The 20,867-nt window shown below is 42.8% G+C and overlaps 1 protein-coding gene across 2 annotated transcripts; it reads left to right on the forward strand.

Annotated features, from left to right (window-relative positions):
- Positions 1-429: 429 nt before the first annotated feature.
- Positions 430-19,805, forward strand: pcdh12 (protocadherin 12). 2 transcript variants are annotated; one of them, XM_085788973.1, is made up of 5 exons: positions 430-3,754; positions 7,946-8,028; positions 11,351-11,502; positions 17,870-18,034; positions 19,242-19,805. In XM_085788973.1, the coding sequence occupies exons 1-5, from the start codon at positions 881-883 to the stop codon at positions 19,505-19,507; spliced, it is 3,540 nt and encodes a 1,179-aa protein (XP_085645099.1). In that variant the 5' UTR covers positions 430-880; the 3' UTR covers positions 19,508-19,805. The 2 variants fall into 2 exon arrangements, with proteins under 2 accessions (XP_085645099.1, XP_085645098.1); XM_085788972.1 differs by having other exon boundaries at positions 434-3,754; positions 7,943-8,028; positions 19,242-19,804.
- Positions 19,806-20,867: the final 1,062 nt, after the last annotated feature.

Here is a 20,867-nt window from a genome sequence, read left to right on the forward strand (position 1 = left end):
TCTGAAGCTGTCGCCGTATTTATGATGACGGCCGATCTTCACATCTTCACCCCCTCCTCACATGTGCTTGTGTTGCGGCCCCAGACCGTACGTCACTGCCATGGAGCTCAGTTATACGTCTGGCTGTGGCCTTTAACCCCGCTGGGATCCAACTTAACACACATTTTCCACATGATTTAGAGGCCGAGGCTGCAGGTTATGATGAGTTTATGCAGGAGGAGGAGGAGGTGGGGGCTGGGGGTGGGATGGGGTGTCATGTTTCTTTAAAAGCACTCCAGAGCTGCGCTGAGTTTCCTCGGGGCAGGAGGTGCCTTTTTCTTTTCCCTTTGTGTGTGTCGAGTCCTGAGTCCTGGTTCATTTGCATATGACCCTCCTCCTCCCGTCCGATTGGCCGACGCTCCAAGCATGTGGAAACCCACATCCAAACTTTCTCAGTTGGAGCTAAACTATCCTGAGTGGAGGAGGATGATGAAGTGAAGTGAGAGGCCGGACGCCAGCAGCAGCAGCGTGAGTGAGTAACAGCAACAGGCAGAGAGAGGCTCACAGTGAGAGGATGATATCTTAATTATAGGCTGCTATAATTATATCTCAACCAAACTGAAGGTTTTTCTAGGTATTTGCTTTACAAACTGTTTTTCTCACTGGTTTAGTTGTGGTTGTTTTTTGTTTTTGTTTTTCCTGACGAGGAATTTATGTTATTTTGAAAGAAAGAAGAAAAACTTACTTTGATCATCATTTTATGTGATGATTTTTATATGAAGAAGACAGTTGTTTTGACTTTTAAAGTTGAGAATTAGTCTTTTTCTTTCTAGTTTTGAGGTGTGATTGTTAGAAATGTCAGTGTAGTCAGTTGACAGGAGATTATTTTTTACTTCACGTCATGATGCTGCTGGCTCTGCTTCTGGTTCTGAGTCTTTGCTCCGAGGCTCAATCCTCTTTCGAGCCGTCATCGATAACTATTCCATACCGGGTTTGGGAGGAGCAGCCGGCGGGAACTCAGGTCGGCCGGCTGGCAGACGACCTCCGTCAGCGGGATGAAACCGGTCCTCTGGAGGATTTCCAGGTGGTGGAACACGGGAAGGCCCTTCCCTTCTCCGTCAGCGCCCGACACGGGGTCATCTCCACCCAAGGCCGGCTGGACAGGGAGGAGCTGTGCCGGGGGTCGGACCTGTGCGAGGTGGCCTTCAGCGTCCTCTACAGGAAGAGTGGTGCCGTCAACTGCCTGAGGGTTCGTGTGGAGGTGATGGACCTGAACGACCACAGCCCCAGCTTCCCCGGCCCCCTGCAAGAGATTGAGATCTCAGAGACGGCCAGCCTCAGGATGAGAATCCCTCTGGACCGAGCTGTGGATCCCGACGCCGGACCCAACAGCCTGCAGACCTACTCGCTGTCCGTCAATCAACACTTTGCTCTGGATGTGACGGTCGGGCCAGATGGGACCAAACAAGCAGAGCTGGTGGTGATTAAAGAGCTGGACAGGGAGGTTCAGAGCTCCTTCAACCTCACCCTGGTGGCCTGGGATAAAGGAAATCCCCCCAGATCTGGGAGCACATTAGTCCGGGTCAATATCCAGGACTCGAACGATAACAGCCCGACGTTTGAGGATAGCACCCCGACAGTGGAGCTTCCAGAAGATACAGTCCGCGGTACGACCATCATCAACCTCAAGGCCACCGACCCGGACCAGGGAGCCAATGGGGAGGTGGAGTACTCGCTGAGTAAACACACGCGACCAGAGGTTCAGAGGCTTTTCTTTGTGGATCCACATAACGGAGCCGTGAGTCTCAGAGCGCCTCTGGACTACGAAGCCCACCCGTCTTACGAAGTGATCATCCAGGCCCGTGATCGCGGACCCAACGCGATCCCCTCGCACTGCAAACTGCACGTCAAGCTTAAAGACGTTAACGACAACGCGCCGAGGATCCACATGACCTGGACTCCGCCCAACTCACCCGTGGCGACCGTGATGGAGGGAGCGAAGGAAGACACCTTTCTCGCTCTGGTGATGGTCTCGGATGCTGATTCTGGAGATAATGGAAAAGTGAGAGCACATATCCAGCCGGGATCTGGACCTTTCCGCCTTAAACGGATCCACGGTGACAATTACATGATTGTAACCAACGGGAGCCTGGATAGAGAGAAGGTCATGCAGTACAACATCACGCTCCAAGCTCAGGACTATGGAGATCCTCCACTGTCTTGTATCAAACACCTGCCGGTCCATGTTCTGGATGAGAACGACAACGCCCCGGTGTTCTCCACCTCGCTCTACAAGGCCTCGCTGAAGGAGAACAACGCCGCGGGCTACCACGCTCTCAAAGTCGAAGCCCGCGACGTTGACCTGGAGCTCAGCGGAAGAGTTTCCTACTTCATACCCAACTCCAACGACGTGGAGATCAACACCCAGTCCTTCTCCATCCACCCGACCAGTGGAATCATCAGCATCCAACGGCCTCTGGACTACGAGGAGTCCCGCACCTACTCTTTCGTCGTGGAGGCCGTCGACCACGGTCACCCGCCGCTCACCAGCACCGCGACCGTGCAAGTCGAAATCGAGGACGTGAACGACAACTACCCAGTCATCAAGGAGCCGAAACCCAGGAAGGGTGTCGCGTCGTTGAGCGTACCTGTCAATGCAGACAAGGGGGAGATCGTGACCGAGTTGGGGAACGACATGGACGAGGCCTCGACGGCTTTTCCAGTCAACAACCCGGCCAGAGAAGGACTTGTTGGGTTCCTCGCGTCCACGATAAAGGCTGAAGACCCGGACTCGGGGCTCAATGGAGAACTCCAATACCTCATCACGGATGGAAACCCGTACGGACTCTTCTGGTTGGACGAATCTACCGGTCAGCTCTTTGTCAACACCACCAATGCTACTGACCTCATTGGTAAAACCTTTAAGGTGGACATTGCCATATCCGACATGGGCACTCCCCGCTTGGTCACCAAGGTAACTCTGGAGGTGAGTTTCATCAACCTCAAGGATCATCTGAAGAACTCATCTCCTGGTAACCGTGGACAGCTGAGCTTCACCATGATGATGGCGATCTGTCTGGGCGCCACATGTCTGCTGCTCCTGCTGGCCATCGCCTTGGTGACGACGTTCTGCCGCCCCGAGAAACGGGACAACCGGGCGTACAACTGCAGACAGGCTGAATCGACATACACCCGGCATCCTCGCCGCCCGCAGAAGAACATCAGAAAGTCCGACATCCAGCTGATTCCCGTCATCCGGGGGCGGAAGGAGGAGCCTCCCGAGGACGACAGCGAATCGCAACCGCTGGCTCCGCCTCCGATGATGTCAGAGGAAATACAAACTGACAGGCAGTACACCTTAACGCAATCAGTCATGAACACAAGCTTCCACTCCCAAGGCTTCCCAGAAGGAGATTCCCCCCACCCGGTCACCAATCACTGCAGAACCCTTCGGAAACCCGGGAGCATCGAACTCGACGGCGCTTTGCCTCTGACGCCCGCCACGTCCTACAGGACTCTTCGTACGGCCAGGAACCCTTCGTCGTCCTCATCGGTCTCGCACTCGAGCACCTTAAAGCGCCAGGCTCACCGTGAACCCGAGGGGGCAGAGCCGGTGCGTTCAGAGTCCCAGGCGACGCTCAGGAGGCCGAAGACCTCGGAGGGTCGAGGAGGCCACGACGCAGATCACCGGCAGATGCTTCGAAACCTGGTCCGACTGTCCATGGCTGCGTTCGGAGACTCCATCGAGCTTTCGTCAGCCTCTCCAGAGGTGCAGGTGAGTTCAACATCGATCCAACATCCAACACAGTCAACCAACAAACATGAACAAATTGATTGATTGAATTCTGGGACTCAGTTCTCACTGTTTAATGCATTTTTTTTGTATTAATGAAAAATCAAAGATGCATAAAAACCTAAAGTTTGTATCATCCATCATGTGGGTGGATTCACAGGAGAAGAAAATGAATCTCTGCAGAGTGCATTTAGAGAAGCCAGACACAATGCATGTTGAGAAACATGCTAACAAGTTGACAGTGTCTTTTTATAACAAACTTAAAATCGAGTTCACTCAGCTCTGCATTCATTAAAACTCATTAAATGTACGCCGCGAGCCCCAGAGCTCGTGACTGAAGTTGTGCAGCCGATGATGAAGTTTACAGGAAGCCGGAATGACAAATGTGTCCATTTACATAACATTAATGATTTCTCTAAATCTGCCTGATGATTTTTTAATGTCGTCTTATTTACATTTTCCACTATAGCGTGAACATTAAGGCTAATGCGCCGGCGGCAGCTCTCGTTTAAATCTAATTTACTTCCATCTAAAACGTGTGATCACATTTATTTCAACATGTGCTTACAGTTAGCGCCCCAGTAATTAAGTCCCCCCCCCCCCGCAGGCTTTCAGATTAATCTGAAGTGAAGTCCATTAGAGACTAGAGAGAGTAAAAGAGCCCCCCATCCCCCCTTCCTCCACCTCCTCCTTCTACGAACACACACAGACCAGCTTCCCTTACGTTTTCCCAGAAGCCTCTTTGCTTTTTCTGCCTCCTGTGTGATGACTTACTCAGACAGCCTGGAGGCTGGAGCTTGCTGCAGCAGATGAATGTGTGTGTGGGGATGGGTGCATGAGTGGTGAGGGGGGGCGGGGGGAGGGATGGGGTGGGGTTGACGTTTAACCGGTTGACGGATGACTGTGGAGCCAAAAAGCAGCGAGTTTATTCAGGTGCTCATGTGTCAGGGACAGTAATCCCTCTCCCCCTCCCCCGCCTGTCTGACTTTTCTTCACTAAATATCAAATATCAGATTCATATTGAAACCAGGGGAGGTGGAGAGGGGTGGGGAGGCGTTGGGGGGGGGGCTGTAGGCTGGGGGGTCTGACTGCGAGGAGAGGGGGTGATGAGGCCAGCCAAAGTAAGCTGTGATGTGTTTGTAGTGTAAGTGAACACCTCACTAACACGCCGCTCTGTCACTTATACACGACCCGAAAAGCACTTTTACTGAGCCGAGAGAAGTCAGACAGGACCCAACTGGACACACACACATACACACACACTAATAATAATAACTTTATTTATATTACACCTTTAAAAACACAAGATTACAAAGAGCTTGACAAAAATAGGAATTTATAAGAACCATAGAAGAAAGAGAGGGCCATAAAACCATTAAATGGACCCAACATCAACACGTTTAGACCAGGTGGAGCCAAATTAGAATGTAAGATTCAGTTCACTGATATAAAATGAATAAAATAGAAGTATACATGATAAAAGAAGTATAAGAACAGATAAAAGAGTATAAAAGTAAAACTAAAAGAACAGAGAAAAGCATCTGAATGAAACTGTGAGATAAAAATAAGAACAAAGAGGAAAATAAACAAAACAATAAGGACATTTAACCTTCAGTTTATTAATGTATTATAATTGCTAATATGTCCCACTGTTGTGTGTGTGTGACTCTTAAAGCATGATACACTTTCCTCTCTGAGCCATACGGCTCCATTGTTTAAAAACAGTGAACACACACACATCGTCCTTCCTGCCCTGAGTACTCACTATAACACAAAAAGTTGATCAATTCAAAAACAAATATACAACTCAGTCATGTTTTAAAAACACTTGCCAAAACTCTGAGGGTCTTAATATTTTAACAAATTAAACTGAACATTAATGAGACATTTCCAAGCTGCAGCAACAACTAATGGGTTTTGAGTGAAGTTAAAAACACAGCTTTAATCTTTAATGGGATTTGTTGACATCATATAATTAATTAGATAAGAAATGTCTTAAAAAATCAAACCTCTTAATCCCTCACATCTTTAAAACACACAGAGGAAACAGATGTTAGTACAGTCTAATCACTGATTACACATTAAAATCAGAGAGAAACTAATGAACTATGAATGTTTTAACATGACTGACTGAAAGATTTAATATTGTATATTGCAAAAATGAATAAATCTAAGATCTTATATCACAATGTTTGACCAAATCATGACTTTTTACAGTTTATTAGGGGAAGAAAACTGACTTATAGAAGAATATATTAATATAAAATAACATAAAACACATGAACGTGTTTCAAACTCAAACCAGCGTCATCGAGGTCGAAAGTCGCCGGCAGCGCCCGGCAGACAGAGAACAAAGAGCTCGGGCAGGTCCTTCATCCTCACGTGAATCTCATTAAAGAGAGGAAGAGGCCTTTTTCTCTTTTACCCAGAATCCCCCTCTCTCTCCCTCCTCCACCACCACCACCGTCCCAGCCGGGTCGGCCCAGTTGGCACCGCTCTGGCCTCAGAAGTTTCTCTCCCCTCGAGATTGAAAAGGAAGAGGCCTGCTGGACGCCTGAGGAGGAGGAGGAGGAGGAGAGGGGGATTTACAGTTCACCTCCACCTCAACACACACACACACACACACACACACACTAACACACACACACCCTCCATTCGTCCAAATTTCAGAGTCCATCCTGGAAGGAAACCGGCCAGAGAAGAATAGGCTTTTACGTAGAGGCCATTTCCTGTCTCTGCAGCAGCGTGCACGTGCAAAAACACGCAAAACACACAAATGTCATGACTAAAACAAAGTCATAAATTAGCATGCGAACACACACACACATAACATACAGACACACACACACCTTCCCCCAATGTGTGTGTTTCCTCCCTGGTGTGCAGTGTGTATCCGCTGTATAACAGAGCTGTCAGCAGAAAGCAGCGAGCAGTGAGACGGACGCAGCCGCTCGGTTCTCACACTGTGAAACTCACCGAAAAATAATAAAATAATGTTTATTCGCTTTTCACCTGAGCGCCGCTGCAGTCGGCTGATCTCAGCGTTCAGACCCACAGAGAGGAGAAGATCCCACTGGTCCAGATCTCAGCTACAGACTAAAGTTTAAAGGGATAGTTCAACATTTTGGCAAATTGGCCCATTGCCATAATCCCTATAGTCATAGCAGTAGGTTTGTTACCTTTATTTGTCGGTGCAAGATGTTTTTAGAACGGTGGAGCAGAGCTGTGAGCTGCTCAGAGCTACGCTACGGAGGCTCATGGGATTTCTTGATTTCCCTCATCAAACTCATCAAATACACAATCCAACAACTCCAAAACGCTCTGGTGGACAAGTTGTGACTTGCACATTCACCACGCTATGAGATAATAACGGAACGTTACCCAGTAGCCTCCGTAGCGTAGCTCTGAGCAGCTCACGGCTCTGCTCCGCCGTTCTAAAAATAGCTTGCACCGACAATTAAAGGTAACAAACCTACTGCTATGACTATAAAGATTATGGCAATGGGCCAATTTGCCAAAATGTTGAACTATCCCTTTAAAGGAATTAAAATAAAGATTCAGATGCATCAATAACAACCTAATTAATGTTCATTATCTCTTGCTAGCCTGATGTTGTTGTACCACATCTTATGTTTCTGCAAAATACTGAGGGCTGTTTTTCATATTTGCATAAACGATTCACTTAATTTCTGCGGAGAATCATTAAACCAAAAAGTCAAAAGCTTCATTTTGGTCCACGTTTAGTTCGGTCCATCTCCCTCTGAAGGTCAGAGGTCACCAGTCTGTGACATAGAGACAGATAAACATTCACACCTACAGTAGAGTCTCCTCATCAAGTTGATTTGTGCAATTGTTAAATGTCATATGCTTATTTTTCATAAATGAAATAAACCGAATGTAAACATGAAATGAAACCTATTAGAAATTGGAATATATAAATGTCTGGCCTGTGAAATTATCTGTATGTTTCTATACTAGACACATGTTACAAAAAGTACATACTGTATCTAATACAAGTTGATGTCTGAGACTGTATGATGTTTCCCAGAATGCAATGTGGCTATTTCATATAAGTGATGAACTTGTATCATGTGCTGGTTTAAAGTGTGATGATTGAGTCATTCATTAACAGTGTCCTCCTCTTCCTCCTCCTCCTCTTCCTCCCTGCAGCAGATCTCCCAGCTCCTCTCTCTCCTCCGTCAGGGTCAGCTGCAGCCGAGGCCCAACTTCAGGGGAAACAAATATTCTCACCGCAGGTCAGTCCCACTCCTCCTCCTTCTCCTCTTCCTCTTCCTCCGCTTCCTCCTCCTCCTCTTTTGGGTCAGACTCAGCCAACAAAACCACAACAAAGACAAAAAGACCAACGAGCTCCTTCTGCTTTATGTTTTTAAGTTTCATTTTAATCATAATGAAGCTGTTTTATGACAGAGATCACAGCAACATGTGTTTAGACAAGAAGTTTGGCTTAAATCAAACTGAACCTAAACATAAAAACGAAATATTTTAATCCTGAGGTCTGAGCCGATCATTTAACTAACAGATGATGTGACATTTGATGAATATAAATTAGTGGTTTTCATGTAATAATAATGTTTCAGGGAAAAAACTGAAGCAAAAATATGCAAAACAATGCAATGCTACATAATATGATATAATAATTGTGATCAAATCTGAATCTCTTCCTCCTTCACCATCCTCATCCTCCTGGTCCTGGTCCTGGAGTCAGGTCCAGCTGTGGGGCTCAGACGATCAAACCTCCCTCCCTCTGATAACTGCACATTAAAGGGGGAATGCCAACCACTTTAAGAACTGACAGATGTTCCTCCTGAACCTGAACGCATCGTGCAAACATCCTCCCCTCTGAATACGACGTTATGAAGTTAGAGGGATGAGTAGTTTTATGGGCTTTTGTTTCTGTTGATTTGATCAGGAGGATAAAAAACGTTTGTGGACTTTCCCTCCTCGTCAGTCGACAGACACAACATCAACCTGCAGATACAAAAAGCTGCTTGTTGTCTTTGTTGGATTTTAACAAAAATATCCTTGTTTCCATTCAGAGGCTTTATTTATAGGTACCTTTGTTGTGAGGATAGTTTTATCAGAATAGGGTCAAACCTCCTGATTTTCAGGACTCGTGACTCGACCTGGTTTTAAAAGTCGACTCTATCTGGACTCAGAGTCAGACTTTGTTGCTTTCAGTGCTTCTCTCTGGCTGTTGTCTGTGTTTATTGTTGTGTTTATTGTGTATATTGTGTTTATTGAGACTGGAGATTAACTTCGAACATGGAGAACTCGACTTGAACTTCTGGTTTAGGGACTTTAGCTTCTGGTGAACTACTATGTGGACATCTGCACACCAACACAAATCCAACGTCCTTTTTTCTGTCCCTTATTTTCACTGTGAAATGCTGAAGACAACCGCGTTTGTTTGTGCAGCATTTTGAGGAAAGTGGTTTTTTGCATGATAGAGCACATCCAAACCACTGGAAAAGTGATGTGCAAAAAGTACAAAATACTAAAGCGTAAAAACTCAAAACCGCAATTTATTTATAACAACGATGCAAAACGGAGATGAAACACACATTTAAAATCTGTTTTTGGTCGAATCAAAAGAGCAGAAACTGCACAGACGGACAGTAGCTGCACTTGAACGCAGCGTCTGGTCTGTCCTGATTGGTTTATATATTAGATTAAACTTCTGTCTGAGGCTTTAGTGTTGAGTCGTGTGTTTCTGACCGACTGACCTGCTGCGACTGAAATAACAGCGACAGACAAACAGGACGCGGATTCAAACTCTCAATGTCACAGGAAGAGTGTCTCATAACCTCAGGAGTGTTTCAATGACTCTCTGTGTGTGTGTGTGTGTGTGTGTGTGTGTGTGTGTGTGTGTGTGTGTGTGTGTGTGTGTGGGCAGGTTACAGCAGCTCTGTCTGACTGATTCACAGGAAGCAGCCACCTCAGCGTCGCCGTGGCGATGAGATTAGATCTGACTTCACCTTGATCAGTAAACACCGGAGTTAATCACTGAGACGAACAAAACAGGAACAACAGTTTAATCAATCAAAAATCTGGTTATAAAATGTTAATCTATTAATTTATTTTATTGATTAATCAGCTGATCGATCGGTTCTGATTCTAATCGTCAGGTCTGAATAATGAAAAGATGCTGTTTCCTCTGCAGTGACTCGTCTGTGAGCTCACCTTTATCTGACTGGCACTTCCTGTCTGAACCCGCCTGCAGCCACACACACACACACACACACACACACACACACACTGATACTGTAGCTGCACGATCTGAGGTGTGTGTGTGTGTGTGTGTGTTTGTGGTTATCAGTGGATTTGTCACTTAAAACCTCAGGAATTTTATCAGCAGTTTATCTCAGCACTAAAAACCTCTGGCTCCGTATCACAGGTTCACGCTGAGCTCAGTCTGAGTTTGAACTGAAGCTCTGAACACCGACGGGCTGATTTTTATTATTTATTATTTATAACATGTTTTAGTTGTTCGTATCATTGGTGTTTTTTTTATTTCCTGTAAAGTGCTTCTCGGTTTAAAAACATCTGTTCAAAGAAAAAAATATGGAAAAGGAATACGTTCAACAAAAAAACACCTCTTTACCTTAATTACATTAGAATTAAGAGTCTACCCCAAATTTTATGACAAATTAGTGATATATATATAAAACATACTTAATAGAATATGTTCAATTTACTTTATTATAGTCATTATTCTTTAGTTTTCTTAAACAGACCCCGTTGAGTTTTTTTTTTTGGTTATAAAAAAGTCTCATATTAACTCATTGAGTGCCGCGCTCCTTTCCAAAGTTTTAGTTAAGTGTACCGGCAATTTAGACCATTTTTGACGATTTCTGTAGAGCCACAGTGTATTCTATATTATTGCCACCAACACATACTGTGGCTCATTTGAAAGGTGAAACTTTTTGCTTCAAATGGCCACAAACCGTTTGTTTCTACGTGCTTCCGTTCCTGAGAAAACTCAAGCTAAACATGGCTGGGTTTCACCAAAATCCCTCCTTTTTTTCTAGAAAAGGAGATAGAGCGTCTTTTATGAAAGGTGCTCTGTTTGTGTCTGTCGCTCTTCTGACACTCGCATTTCTGGATCAAAGGCCTCGTGTAAGATAAATATATACAACAATTGTTGTTCTATTCACAAATCCACCATCGGGGGCGGGGGGGGGGGGGCGCCACTAAACAACATTTCACAGTGTGGCTAGTGGGAAATGTAGTGTGAAAACACTTCCGCTTCCCGAAACTCCTCATTGTCCCTTTAAAAACATCTGTTCAATGAAAAAATATGTCAAGGGGGACGAGTTTGCATCAAAACTAATACATACCAAAAAAAACCTCTTTCATTTTTCAAATTAAGAGTCAAATTTTCAGACAAATTAGTGATATATATAAAACATACATATAGAATATGTTTAATTCACTTTATTATAGTCATTATTCTCCAGTTTTCTTAAATAAAAATGTTTTCTCTGAGTTTTACTTTCAAAGACAAAAGACAAATTGATCTTATATTGATTTCCATGTGTGTGTGTGTGTGTGTTGCAGGTATGGAGGCCAGGACTGCTCTGATTGGCAGAGCACCAAGGACAGCGGACACGGTGAGAGTGAAGCTGGAGACGTGGACTGGGAACCAGGGAGAGACTCACCCATCGACCCCCAGCTGGAGGAGGGGCTCAACAACCTGCTCAACAACGCTGGTACACACACACACACACACAATTAAATCACTGTTGTTGCCATGACAACATAACCACGATCGCTCAGCTCAACGAAGAAGAGTCAAAACAGCAGCCATGTTTGTGATAGCTACTAACTGAATACAGCGATGATGTCATGACAGATACTGATAGATGATAGATAACAGATAATAGATTATGGATTCTTCTGGGAACTTGAGTGTGCAACACTTGGGAGTTCCCACATCCAGCGTGCTTTGAGTTTTGTCATAGGATTTCCAGATTCAGTGGCTTTAGAATAAACGATAACAAAGTCTAGCTATTACAGAGTGGAAGTAGGCTAAAACTAAAAGTTAACTTCATTGTTCTAAAAAATAAAGTTGTTAAGAAATAAAAAGCATTTTATAAAGAGTTACACTGCAAAAACTCAAAATCTTACCAAGAATATTTGTCTTATTTCTAGTCAAAATGTCATTTCTAGTCAAAAGAAATCTCATTGTACGTAAAATAACATAAAAAGTATCTTGTTTTTAGACCCTTTTTTTTTTTTTACTTCTTTCAAGCATATTTTTTACTTGAAATAAGTAGAAAGATCTGATAGTGGAGCAAGTTTTTCTTTCTTATTACAAGCACAAAAAAACTTGCTTTCACTGGCAGAAGTGAAACTATCTAAAAACAAGTACATTTTGTAGGTGATGAGTCTCATTTTAAGTGGAAAGAGATTAGTTTTGACTAGAAATGAGACATTTTCACAAGAAATAAGACAAATATTCTTGGAAAGATTTTGAGTTTTTACAGTGTAGAGTCATTCCTTAGTGGTAATATTAGCAAGCGAGGGTAACATCAGGTCAGCTCAAATGTAAAATAATGTGAATTTAACTTTTTTAAATGTTGGAAACTCAGATGTTACTGAAAAACAAAGTTTGAGTGTAAATCACAAATTAGTCCAAAAAATACTAATAATATCCAAAATGTCTTTCACAAACGAAGAATCAAAGTCTCAGTTTTGGTCTTTATGTCGTGTGTGCCATGTGTACTTTTCTATTTAAAGACACAAAATACAAACAAATAGTAAAGCGAGGTGAGTGTAGCGTCGCAACCTCCTGCTGAGACTCTCTGATCCATCGGGACAAAAGCTGCTGAACTTTGACCCCTGCAGAACGAACACACTGGTCGCTCACAATGGACACACACTGGCAAAAGGTAGAAAACAGGACGACAGCAGGAAATAACTCACACAGTGGCAGCTTTATACATCCACATCCACCCACACAGTCCATTCATCTGAGATGGGATCATAAACAGCTTCTCTTTGTCTTCAAAGATGATTTTCTGTTTTTATAATTTTGAAAATTCCCCCAAAACTTTGATAAAAGTGACTCAGAAGAAACAGTTCAGTTTTGTTTTAACAACCAAATGCCAAAAGCAACACTTTTATTTATTTTATTTATCTCTATCTATGTTTTAATAGCATGTTAGTCTCGCTTTAGCATTCTGTAGTGATAGTTTAATGAGAAAGTTGGGCTACCAATATTAGAATGATAATGTTAATTCTAATAAGTTTAATGAAGAAGTTGTGTTTAACTTTAATGTTATTAGCATGCTATAGGCTAGTGGTATTATTGTGATAATTTGTCCATGTTAGTGTTAGTAGCATTGACAATATTCATGAGAATGTCATTAGCGTGTTAGTTTGCCAATGATGCTCCAATGTTACCATGTTATTACATATTACTGAGTTTAATGAAGAAGTTAGTGTATTTAGCATAATATGTTCATAATGTGACGCTATCATGTTGATGCTATTAGTATGTTAGTTAGCTACTGTTGCAGAACACGCATGCTAACGTGGTAGCATGCTTTTGGACATAATTTTTTTCTTTCCTCACATCCACTTTTACATCAGTAGGCCTAGTATTTCAACAACCTGTAGGACAATTCATTTTACAAGTGGTCTTAGCCGAAACTACAGTCCGCATAATTTTGTTTACATAGGCCTAGCCTGTAAAAATGAAATGAAAATGATCAAATACTTTAAGAAAAAGGGTTAGAAAAGGGTTACAAAAGAGAACGAAGAAACACTAAACAAACCTACAGAATACAAGAAAACAAGCAAACACCAATATATCAAAAATAAAACTAATCATGGGCATGTTAGGGCCGAGATATACTTGCTGTAAACTTTACGCGTGGCAGCCATGATGCGCTCGCGTACGCGTAGTTTACAGCAAGTATAACGAGGGCTTTAATGTTATTAGCAGGATAGTGGTAGCCTACAAGCAAGAAGGTTTTTTAATGCATATTTGCTTCAGCGTGTTAGTGCTAATCAGTCGTAAACTGTGTTACAAACACACTGTTGTTAGCATTAGTGCTATCAGAATGATAACATGAATCATAATGTTGTTTGCATGACGGTTTTTAAACATGTTAGTCTCATGATGTTAGTGCTAATTACACGTTAACATACAGTAGCAGACGTTGTTCCAGTTGTTATAAACCACAGCTGCAGTTTTCCCTTCAGTTTTACTTTAAAGACGTTTTCACTCAGTCTCATTGTTTAGTGGGGAGTTCCTCTGGTATGTGGCCCTGAGAGTCTGAGTGCACATTGTGTGAGTGTGTAGGCTACAGTAGGTATGTGTGTGTGTGTGTGTGTGTGTGTGTGTGTGTGTGTTAGCGCTTTCTTCCTGCTATTGTGGCGATCGCAGCCTCGGGGCGAGCAGAGGGGTTTACCGCCTGACGATGGTCGAGTGAGCTTTGCTTTATGTTAGAGAGAGAGAGAGAGAGAAACAAAAGTGTGAGTGAGATGTTTGACTCACCTTCCACCCTGCAGCTCTGTGTGACTGTAACTCACACCAGTGTGTGTGTGTGTGTGTGTGTGTTTGATGAAGCCGTCACAGAAACACATAAATCTTTTCTTCTTCTTCTTCATCTTCTTTTCTATTTTTCTGCCCTGTTTTCTTCTTCGTCTGTTCTGTCATTATGAATCACACTGACACATACCTGCGTCTTTGTTCAGGTGTGAAGATGATACAGTGGTGAGCGAGTGTGTGTGTGTGTGTGTGTGTGTGTGTGTGAGAGAGAGAGTTGAAAGAAAGTGTGTTTCATGTTTTACCAGGTGTGTCACTCCATCCAGTTAAAAACAGGAGGATTGTGGTTTAAAAGAGAGAAAAAAGATACAGAATAAACAAAATACATGTAATTATATAGGTAACATGTAGCGTATAGCACACACGTTAGAACAAGTCACAAAACAAAACAAACGTTAAAGGGATAGTTCAACATTTTGGCAAATTGGCCCATTGCCATAATCCCTATAGTCATAGCAGTAGGTTCGTTACCTTTAATTGTTGGTGCAAGCTATTTTTAGAACGGCAGAGCAGAGCCGTGAGCTGCTCAGAGCTACGCTACGGAGGCTCATGGGATTTCTTGATTTTCCTCATCAAACTCATCAAATACACAATCCAACAACTCCACAACGCTCTGGTGGACAAGTTGTGACCTGCACATTCACCACGCTATGAGATAATAACACAACGTTACCAGACAGAGTTGTTTTAGAGGTAAATTCATGAAAAACCGCTGATGTGCGTTGCCTTCAGGGACAGTTTTTCATCAAACAGTCTCTGCATTTACCTCTAAAACAACTCTGTCTGGTAACGTTGTGTTATTATCTCATAGCGTGGTGAATGTGCAGGTCACAACTTGTCCACCAGAGCGTTTTGGAGTTGTTGGATTGTGTATTTGATGAGTTTGATGAGAGAAACCAAGAAATCCCATGAGCCTCTGCAGCGTAGCTCTGAGCAGCTCACGGCTCTGCTCCGCCGTTCTAAAAACAGCTTGCACCGACAAGTAAAGGTAACGGACCTACTGCTAAAACTATAGGGAATTTACCAAAATGTTGAACTATCCCTTTAAGCTTGTGTGTGAATTCACTTATAAAAGCCTCACATACCTTATATAAATTATGCACTTGAAATATAGTGTATCATGAAATATAATTATAGCAATAAAAGTGTAGTTTTTACATATATTTAGATAAACTTTAACCAAACGTAGCTTTTTATTAAGACTGAGTGACATTAGTCTCCTGCAGCAGCAGCAGTTTTCCTCCCTGGTCTCCACGTCTCTTGTTATTTGTGGAGGTTTTTATCTGCGAGGAATCTGCTGAAACTCGACACATAAAGTTATTTAAAGAGGATTTTGTGTTTGGACGATCTGTGGTGAAAATCTGCCAAAACAAAGGGAGGAAAGGAGTAGGTGGGGTTGGGGTTAACTATGGGGGCGGTCTGTGCCACACTGGCTGTATGCATTAGTCTATATGTGTGTGTGTGTGTGTGTGTGTGTGTGCTGGTAAGTTAATTCCTCTCAGCTGGTTGTGGTTAGATGAAGGAGACCACAGCTCTGCAGCTCATTAGTCTGTTTCTCCTCGACTCCACGTTCATCTGACGCCTGCAGATAAAGAGATAAATTCACTCTGTGTCAAAATAAAAGCCCCACATACCTTATAACTCTGTGTGTGTGTGTGTGTGTGGCTGAATGAAAACACTAACAAACCATCAGGCCACACGTCTCCCTACTAACGCTTAATAATCATTTAAAGCTTTTTACTACACATTGAATGACCTGTTGCTTGCCAAATAGTGAGACCACATCATGCAGCGTCTGCACCTGCAGCTTCATCACATGTTTGTTCAGTTTCTTGCAAACAAAAACACTTTAATGAGGGAAAACCAGGCTTTACAAGTCATTAAAATGATTGACCACATGATCGTAAATCACGGATAATCACAAATCAAATGTATTGTAAAGGGATATTTTTCAAGTATTTAATCATAGACGAGAAATATTCTGGATTATGCAAATTAAACTTTATTATACATGAACCTCAACTGCATTTAAAAAGTGCAATAAATCTACTCCAGTAAAACATGACAGCTCCACCTGAGCTGTAACTGCAGCTTATTTATTTCCAATAACTGATTCAAATAACGGGTCAAAGGTCAATATAACAGGACAGGGATTAATAGAGACATTAAGATCCTGTTAACCTCACTAAACAGAGTCAAAACAAGCGAATGTATTGTATAATATTATATAAATAAATGAGCCTCATTGTAGAAGTGAAAACAGATGACCGGTTATCAGTAGTTTATTATAAAGCTCTTTTCACTGGTTATATATAGATGAATGAAAATGTGTATGAAACCTGTTCATTCATCCGACGGCTCGGATGAAACTGAATTAGTTCTGATGGGAAAATCGAGAAGCTGCATGAGCAGATAACAACAAGCAGGAAGAGCAGGACGTAAACAGGACACATGGAGGATAAGAGCCGACAGAATGAGCAGTTAGCAGAGTTAAACATCAGAGATTCACTTTTATTTTACTACGAAATGAGACGTTTAATCATCTGGTTTGTTTAGTTCCTCGTTTTTTTGTGTATTGTCGCTCAGACACAACGACGTTTACTGTACGACTCTGATACTGGACTGAACAATCAGCCTGGTGGTGGTGGTTTTGGTGGTGGTGGTGTGGACGTGATGGTCAGCATATGATCGAGAAGCGCCGGACGCCGTCGATGGCAGGAAAGGCCTGTTGACAGCAGCCAGATAAATCCACTGTGTCATTTCCTCCTTTTCCTGACGAACAGGAACATTAAACTTCATCTGTGACCCGCTCTGCAGAGGTGGAGCGTGGTGAACGTCAGGGTGAATCTCTTTGCAGGAGTCGTTTGTTTTGTTTTGTTGCAGCAGAGAGAGATTTCAGCTGACGTTCACATCTTATAAATGATATGCTAGGGGTGTACAGCCAGTGCACTGTTTGTATTCAGATTCGGATTCGGATTCTGGCTTTTAAAAAAAACTTCGGATTCGGATTTGTATTCAGGAAGAAACTGGAAGTGGGCACACCGACTTCAGCCGAGCTAATGCTACGCTGAGCTAGCCGGCTAACTTCCGCTTTAGCTCTCGGCTAACTAGAACGGGAATAAAATAATTTAATCGTGCGGCTCTTCTAGACTTTCCAAACGTAACCGGACTGAAAGGATCAAATTCTGGTAGAGAAACGAGTCATTTTGCAGTGGTTGTCTATGAGAAAAATGCTAAGTTGTTGAATGGTACCCTGGAAGTCGGTGAGCATTAGCGCCACCTACTGTGTTGGAGTGTGAACCAGAATCACCTGGTTATGTGCTGTTGGTGATCCAAACATTTCTTTTTCTTTAGATCAAAGCTTCCGAATAATGAGGAGAAACTTCGGACAGAAAAACTATTCGGGATCAAAGCGTTATTTGTGTACTTCTGAAAACGTATTCGGGTTCGGGTACACCCCTAATGTTTGCAGATGTAAACATGTACTTACGTTCTTGGTCTCTCTCTCTGTCTCTCTGCAGATGACGTCTTCTCGGAGGTCGACGACCCGTCCTGGATGGCCAGACTCTCTCTCCCGCTCAGCAGCGATTACCATGACAACATGTTTGTCCCCAACGGGCCTCCGTCCCCTGAGAGCGAGGTCCTTCCTCGGGACGCCCTGGACTCCTCGTCCTTCTCCACCTTCGGTAAAACTCAAAAGAGCAAATGTTTTCTGTCACCGTTCAAGTAAAAATCACAGAAATGAAATCTATTGAATTGCCTTCTATCAAGAAAGTTAAAGTTCCCCTAAACTAAAATTTGACTTTTTGAAATTATTAACATGTCAATGTACAGTTGTGTTTGGCTTCTGCTACAAGACATTTCAGCAGCAAAGTCGCTAACGCAGCCACAACTGAGCATTTTAGATTTGAAAATGCAGTTTCAAAGCCAGAGTCTGAAAAAGTTGGATTCAGTCTGGATGAATACATCAGAATCCCTAGCAACCAATCCGTTGATTTTGTTTTGCATCTCATTGGTTGTTCACAGTGATGGTGACACTTCACATCTACTTCTACAGCTAGATGTCCACCAATAGTATTATTAGATGCCGTGGCCGAGAGGTATTATCGCCCCTTGAAGGCGGTGGGTCATGACGCATTTTCATTTATGAATATTCATAGAATCTGGATTTTTCAATTAGGGAGAAATAGTAGACGAGTTTTTAGGCTCTTTGGGAGTTCTTTTAAACAACTTTTTTGTGGGAAAGCAATTTTAATCAAAAAATAGTCATTGCAGAGCATTTTACAGGGTATATACAGGAATCTTGAAGTTAATTTTAATACCTTTTTAAGACTTTTTCAAGACCTTTTCAATATTTTTCAATACCTCACAGCCACTTCAAGATGTAACCATTTACAGTTTATTTATCAGTGACACTTTTAACTTTTAAGTTTTAGTTTGTGATAAAGACTACTTGCCACCAAAATAAGCTGGGGTTATAAATCAATGGCAAAGTTTATATTAAAAAAAACATTGCTCCACTCTTCAAAAAACAAAAACAACCATCTTCTTTTCTTTTTTAGTACTGGTTCATCTTTGTTTTTTAATAAAATGAATAAATTAACACATTTTTACAATGTTTTTTAGGACTTAAACTCTTGGACAGCTAATTCAGAAAAAAAATACCTTCAAAATGTAACACTTTATAAAGTCGTGAAAATACTTTTTAAATACTTTTTAAGGGTCTTAATTTTCCCAAAATTGATTTATCACCTTTTAATACTATTCAAGACCCCGCGGATACCCTGTTACAAATTTTAAAATGCCTCTTTAGGGGGACTTTAATGCTTTAAATAAATAATTGCAAACTTTTTGTGCAAAGACATCAATTAAAGGTCTCCTTCCTGCTCTCAGGTAAAACCCCGGAGAAGGACGGTCCGCTGGGCGGGGCCTTGCTGTCTGAGGTCAGCACGCTGTTTGAGATGCTGATGACGCAGAAGGCCGACGCCCACCCGGGCCCGCGACCGGACGTCCTGTACCGACTCTCTGCGGCGTACCGGCGCTCGCTTGGTCTGGACGGTGGCGGCGGCGGTGGCGTTGGTGGTGGCGCCACACCTGCTGCAGGAAACGCACCAAGGAACTCTGGGAACCCTGAGAAGAGGTCGGGACTTTATCAATGAACCTGAACACTGGAAAAGACTGAGAGCCGAGTGACGCAGCTCAGGACAGGAAGTGATGGAAAACCGTTCTCCACGTTTCTGCCATCGATCGAAACACGACGGGATTTTTGAGGCATTAACAGATTTAATTACTTTAATGACTGTAAATAATTCAGGACTGTACAATGAGAACCTGAACACCAGGATGTGTCACTGTCGACACAGCAGAGACTGAAACACAGGAGGAAAACAGAGATGGAGGGAAGATGAAAAGGTGTTTATGTGGTTAATTACAGAGCAGCACAGCAGGTAAACAAAGGAAAAAGAGGAGGAAGAGGAAGAGGAAGACAGACGGACCTGCAGGCGACCAGGGTTCAACAACAAGTGATCTGAGGTTGAGTCTGAAATCACTCACTCCTGCTTGTATAATCTGCTTTATAGGGAGTTTCTCATTTTGTAATACGTATAACATCCCATAATGCATCATGCTCGTACAGAAAGACAAACGCATGTTGCTGAGAAAATGTGTCTGAAAGTGATTTTTCATTTTTCAGATGAGCTCAGTTCACAGTCGTCTGAGTTCGGCTTCAAATCTTTACATTTACTTCACTTTAGAAACATGGGAGACACAAATAAAGAGAGTTTGAACTGATTTTAACATTATTGTAGTAAAGGGCTGTATGAATAAAGAACATTTACATTTATAATCCACTAAACTCACACTAGATGATTCATCCAGACCTACAGCCACAGCTTCGATCTCAGAGAAACTCATGTGTGATTGAACATGACATTAGAAGAAAATGGTCTGTCTTCTTTCTGTATCTTCCACCTCGCTCAGTCAGCGGCCATGTTTGTGAGCTGTAAAAGCTGCAACATCTAGTTACTGGTCTGATCGTTCTCATTGGCTGTCGTGGTCATTTCTGTTGGAGGAAGTTGATCAGTATCATGGAGGTTGATCGACGGCAAATCAGGCTGAAAACGAGCGTGTAGCCGGTTTAACATCAGACTTCCTTGGTAACGAGTGAATGAGTGAGTGAGTGGTTTCAGACACAACCTGAGGGACGGGAGACCAGGTGGAGGACGTGAAAGTGACAGAACCTGCAGACTGAGGAGAGATGATGATGTAAAGTTTGAACAGATGTTTGTATCTACGGACTCAAAGAGCGATGAAGTGACTGGAGCTGCTGACAGATAACAATACAACTGACTGGTTTGTTACCACTGATGAATCGTGCAGCGTTCAGGTTTAACTAACAGTGATTGAACAGAATCAAACGTGGCGTCTGGCAAACTGGGACAAGAGATGTTTGTAGACAGATGTTGTTGCAGGATATTTACTCCATAAAAAAACAGAAAATGATTTGAAGGAAAAACAGGA

Source organism: Trachurus japonicus, chromosome 10 (assembly GCF_045865225.1).
Source record: "Trachurus japonicus isolate A0001 chromosome 10, Traja_1.0".
In the NCBI taxonomy this organism is placed as follows: domain Eukaryota; kingdom Metazoa; phylum Chordata; class Actinopteri; order Carangiformes; family Carangidae; genus Trachurus; species Trachurus japonicus.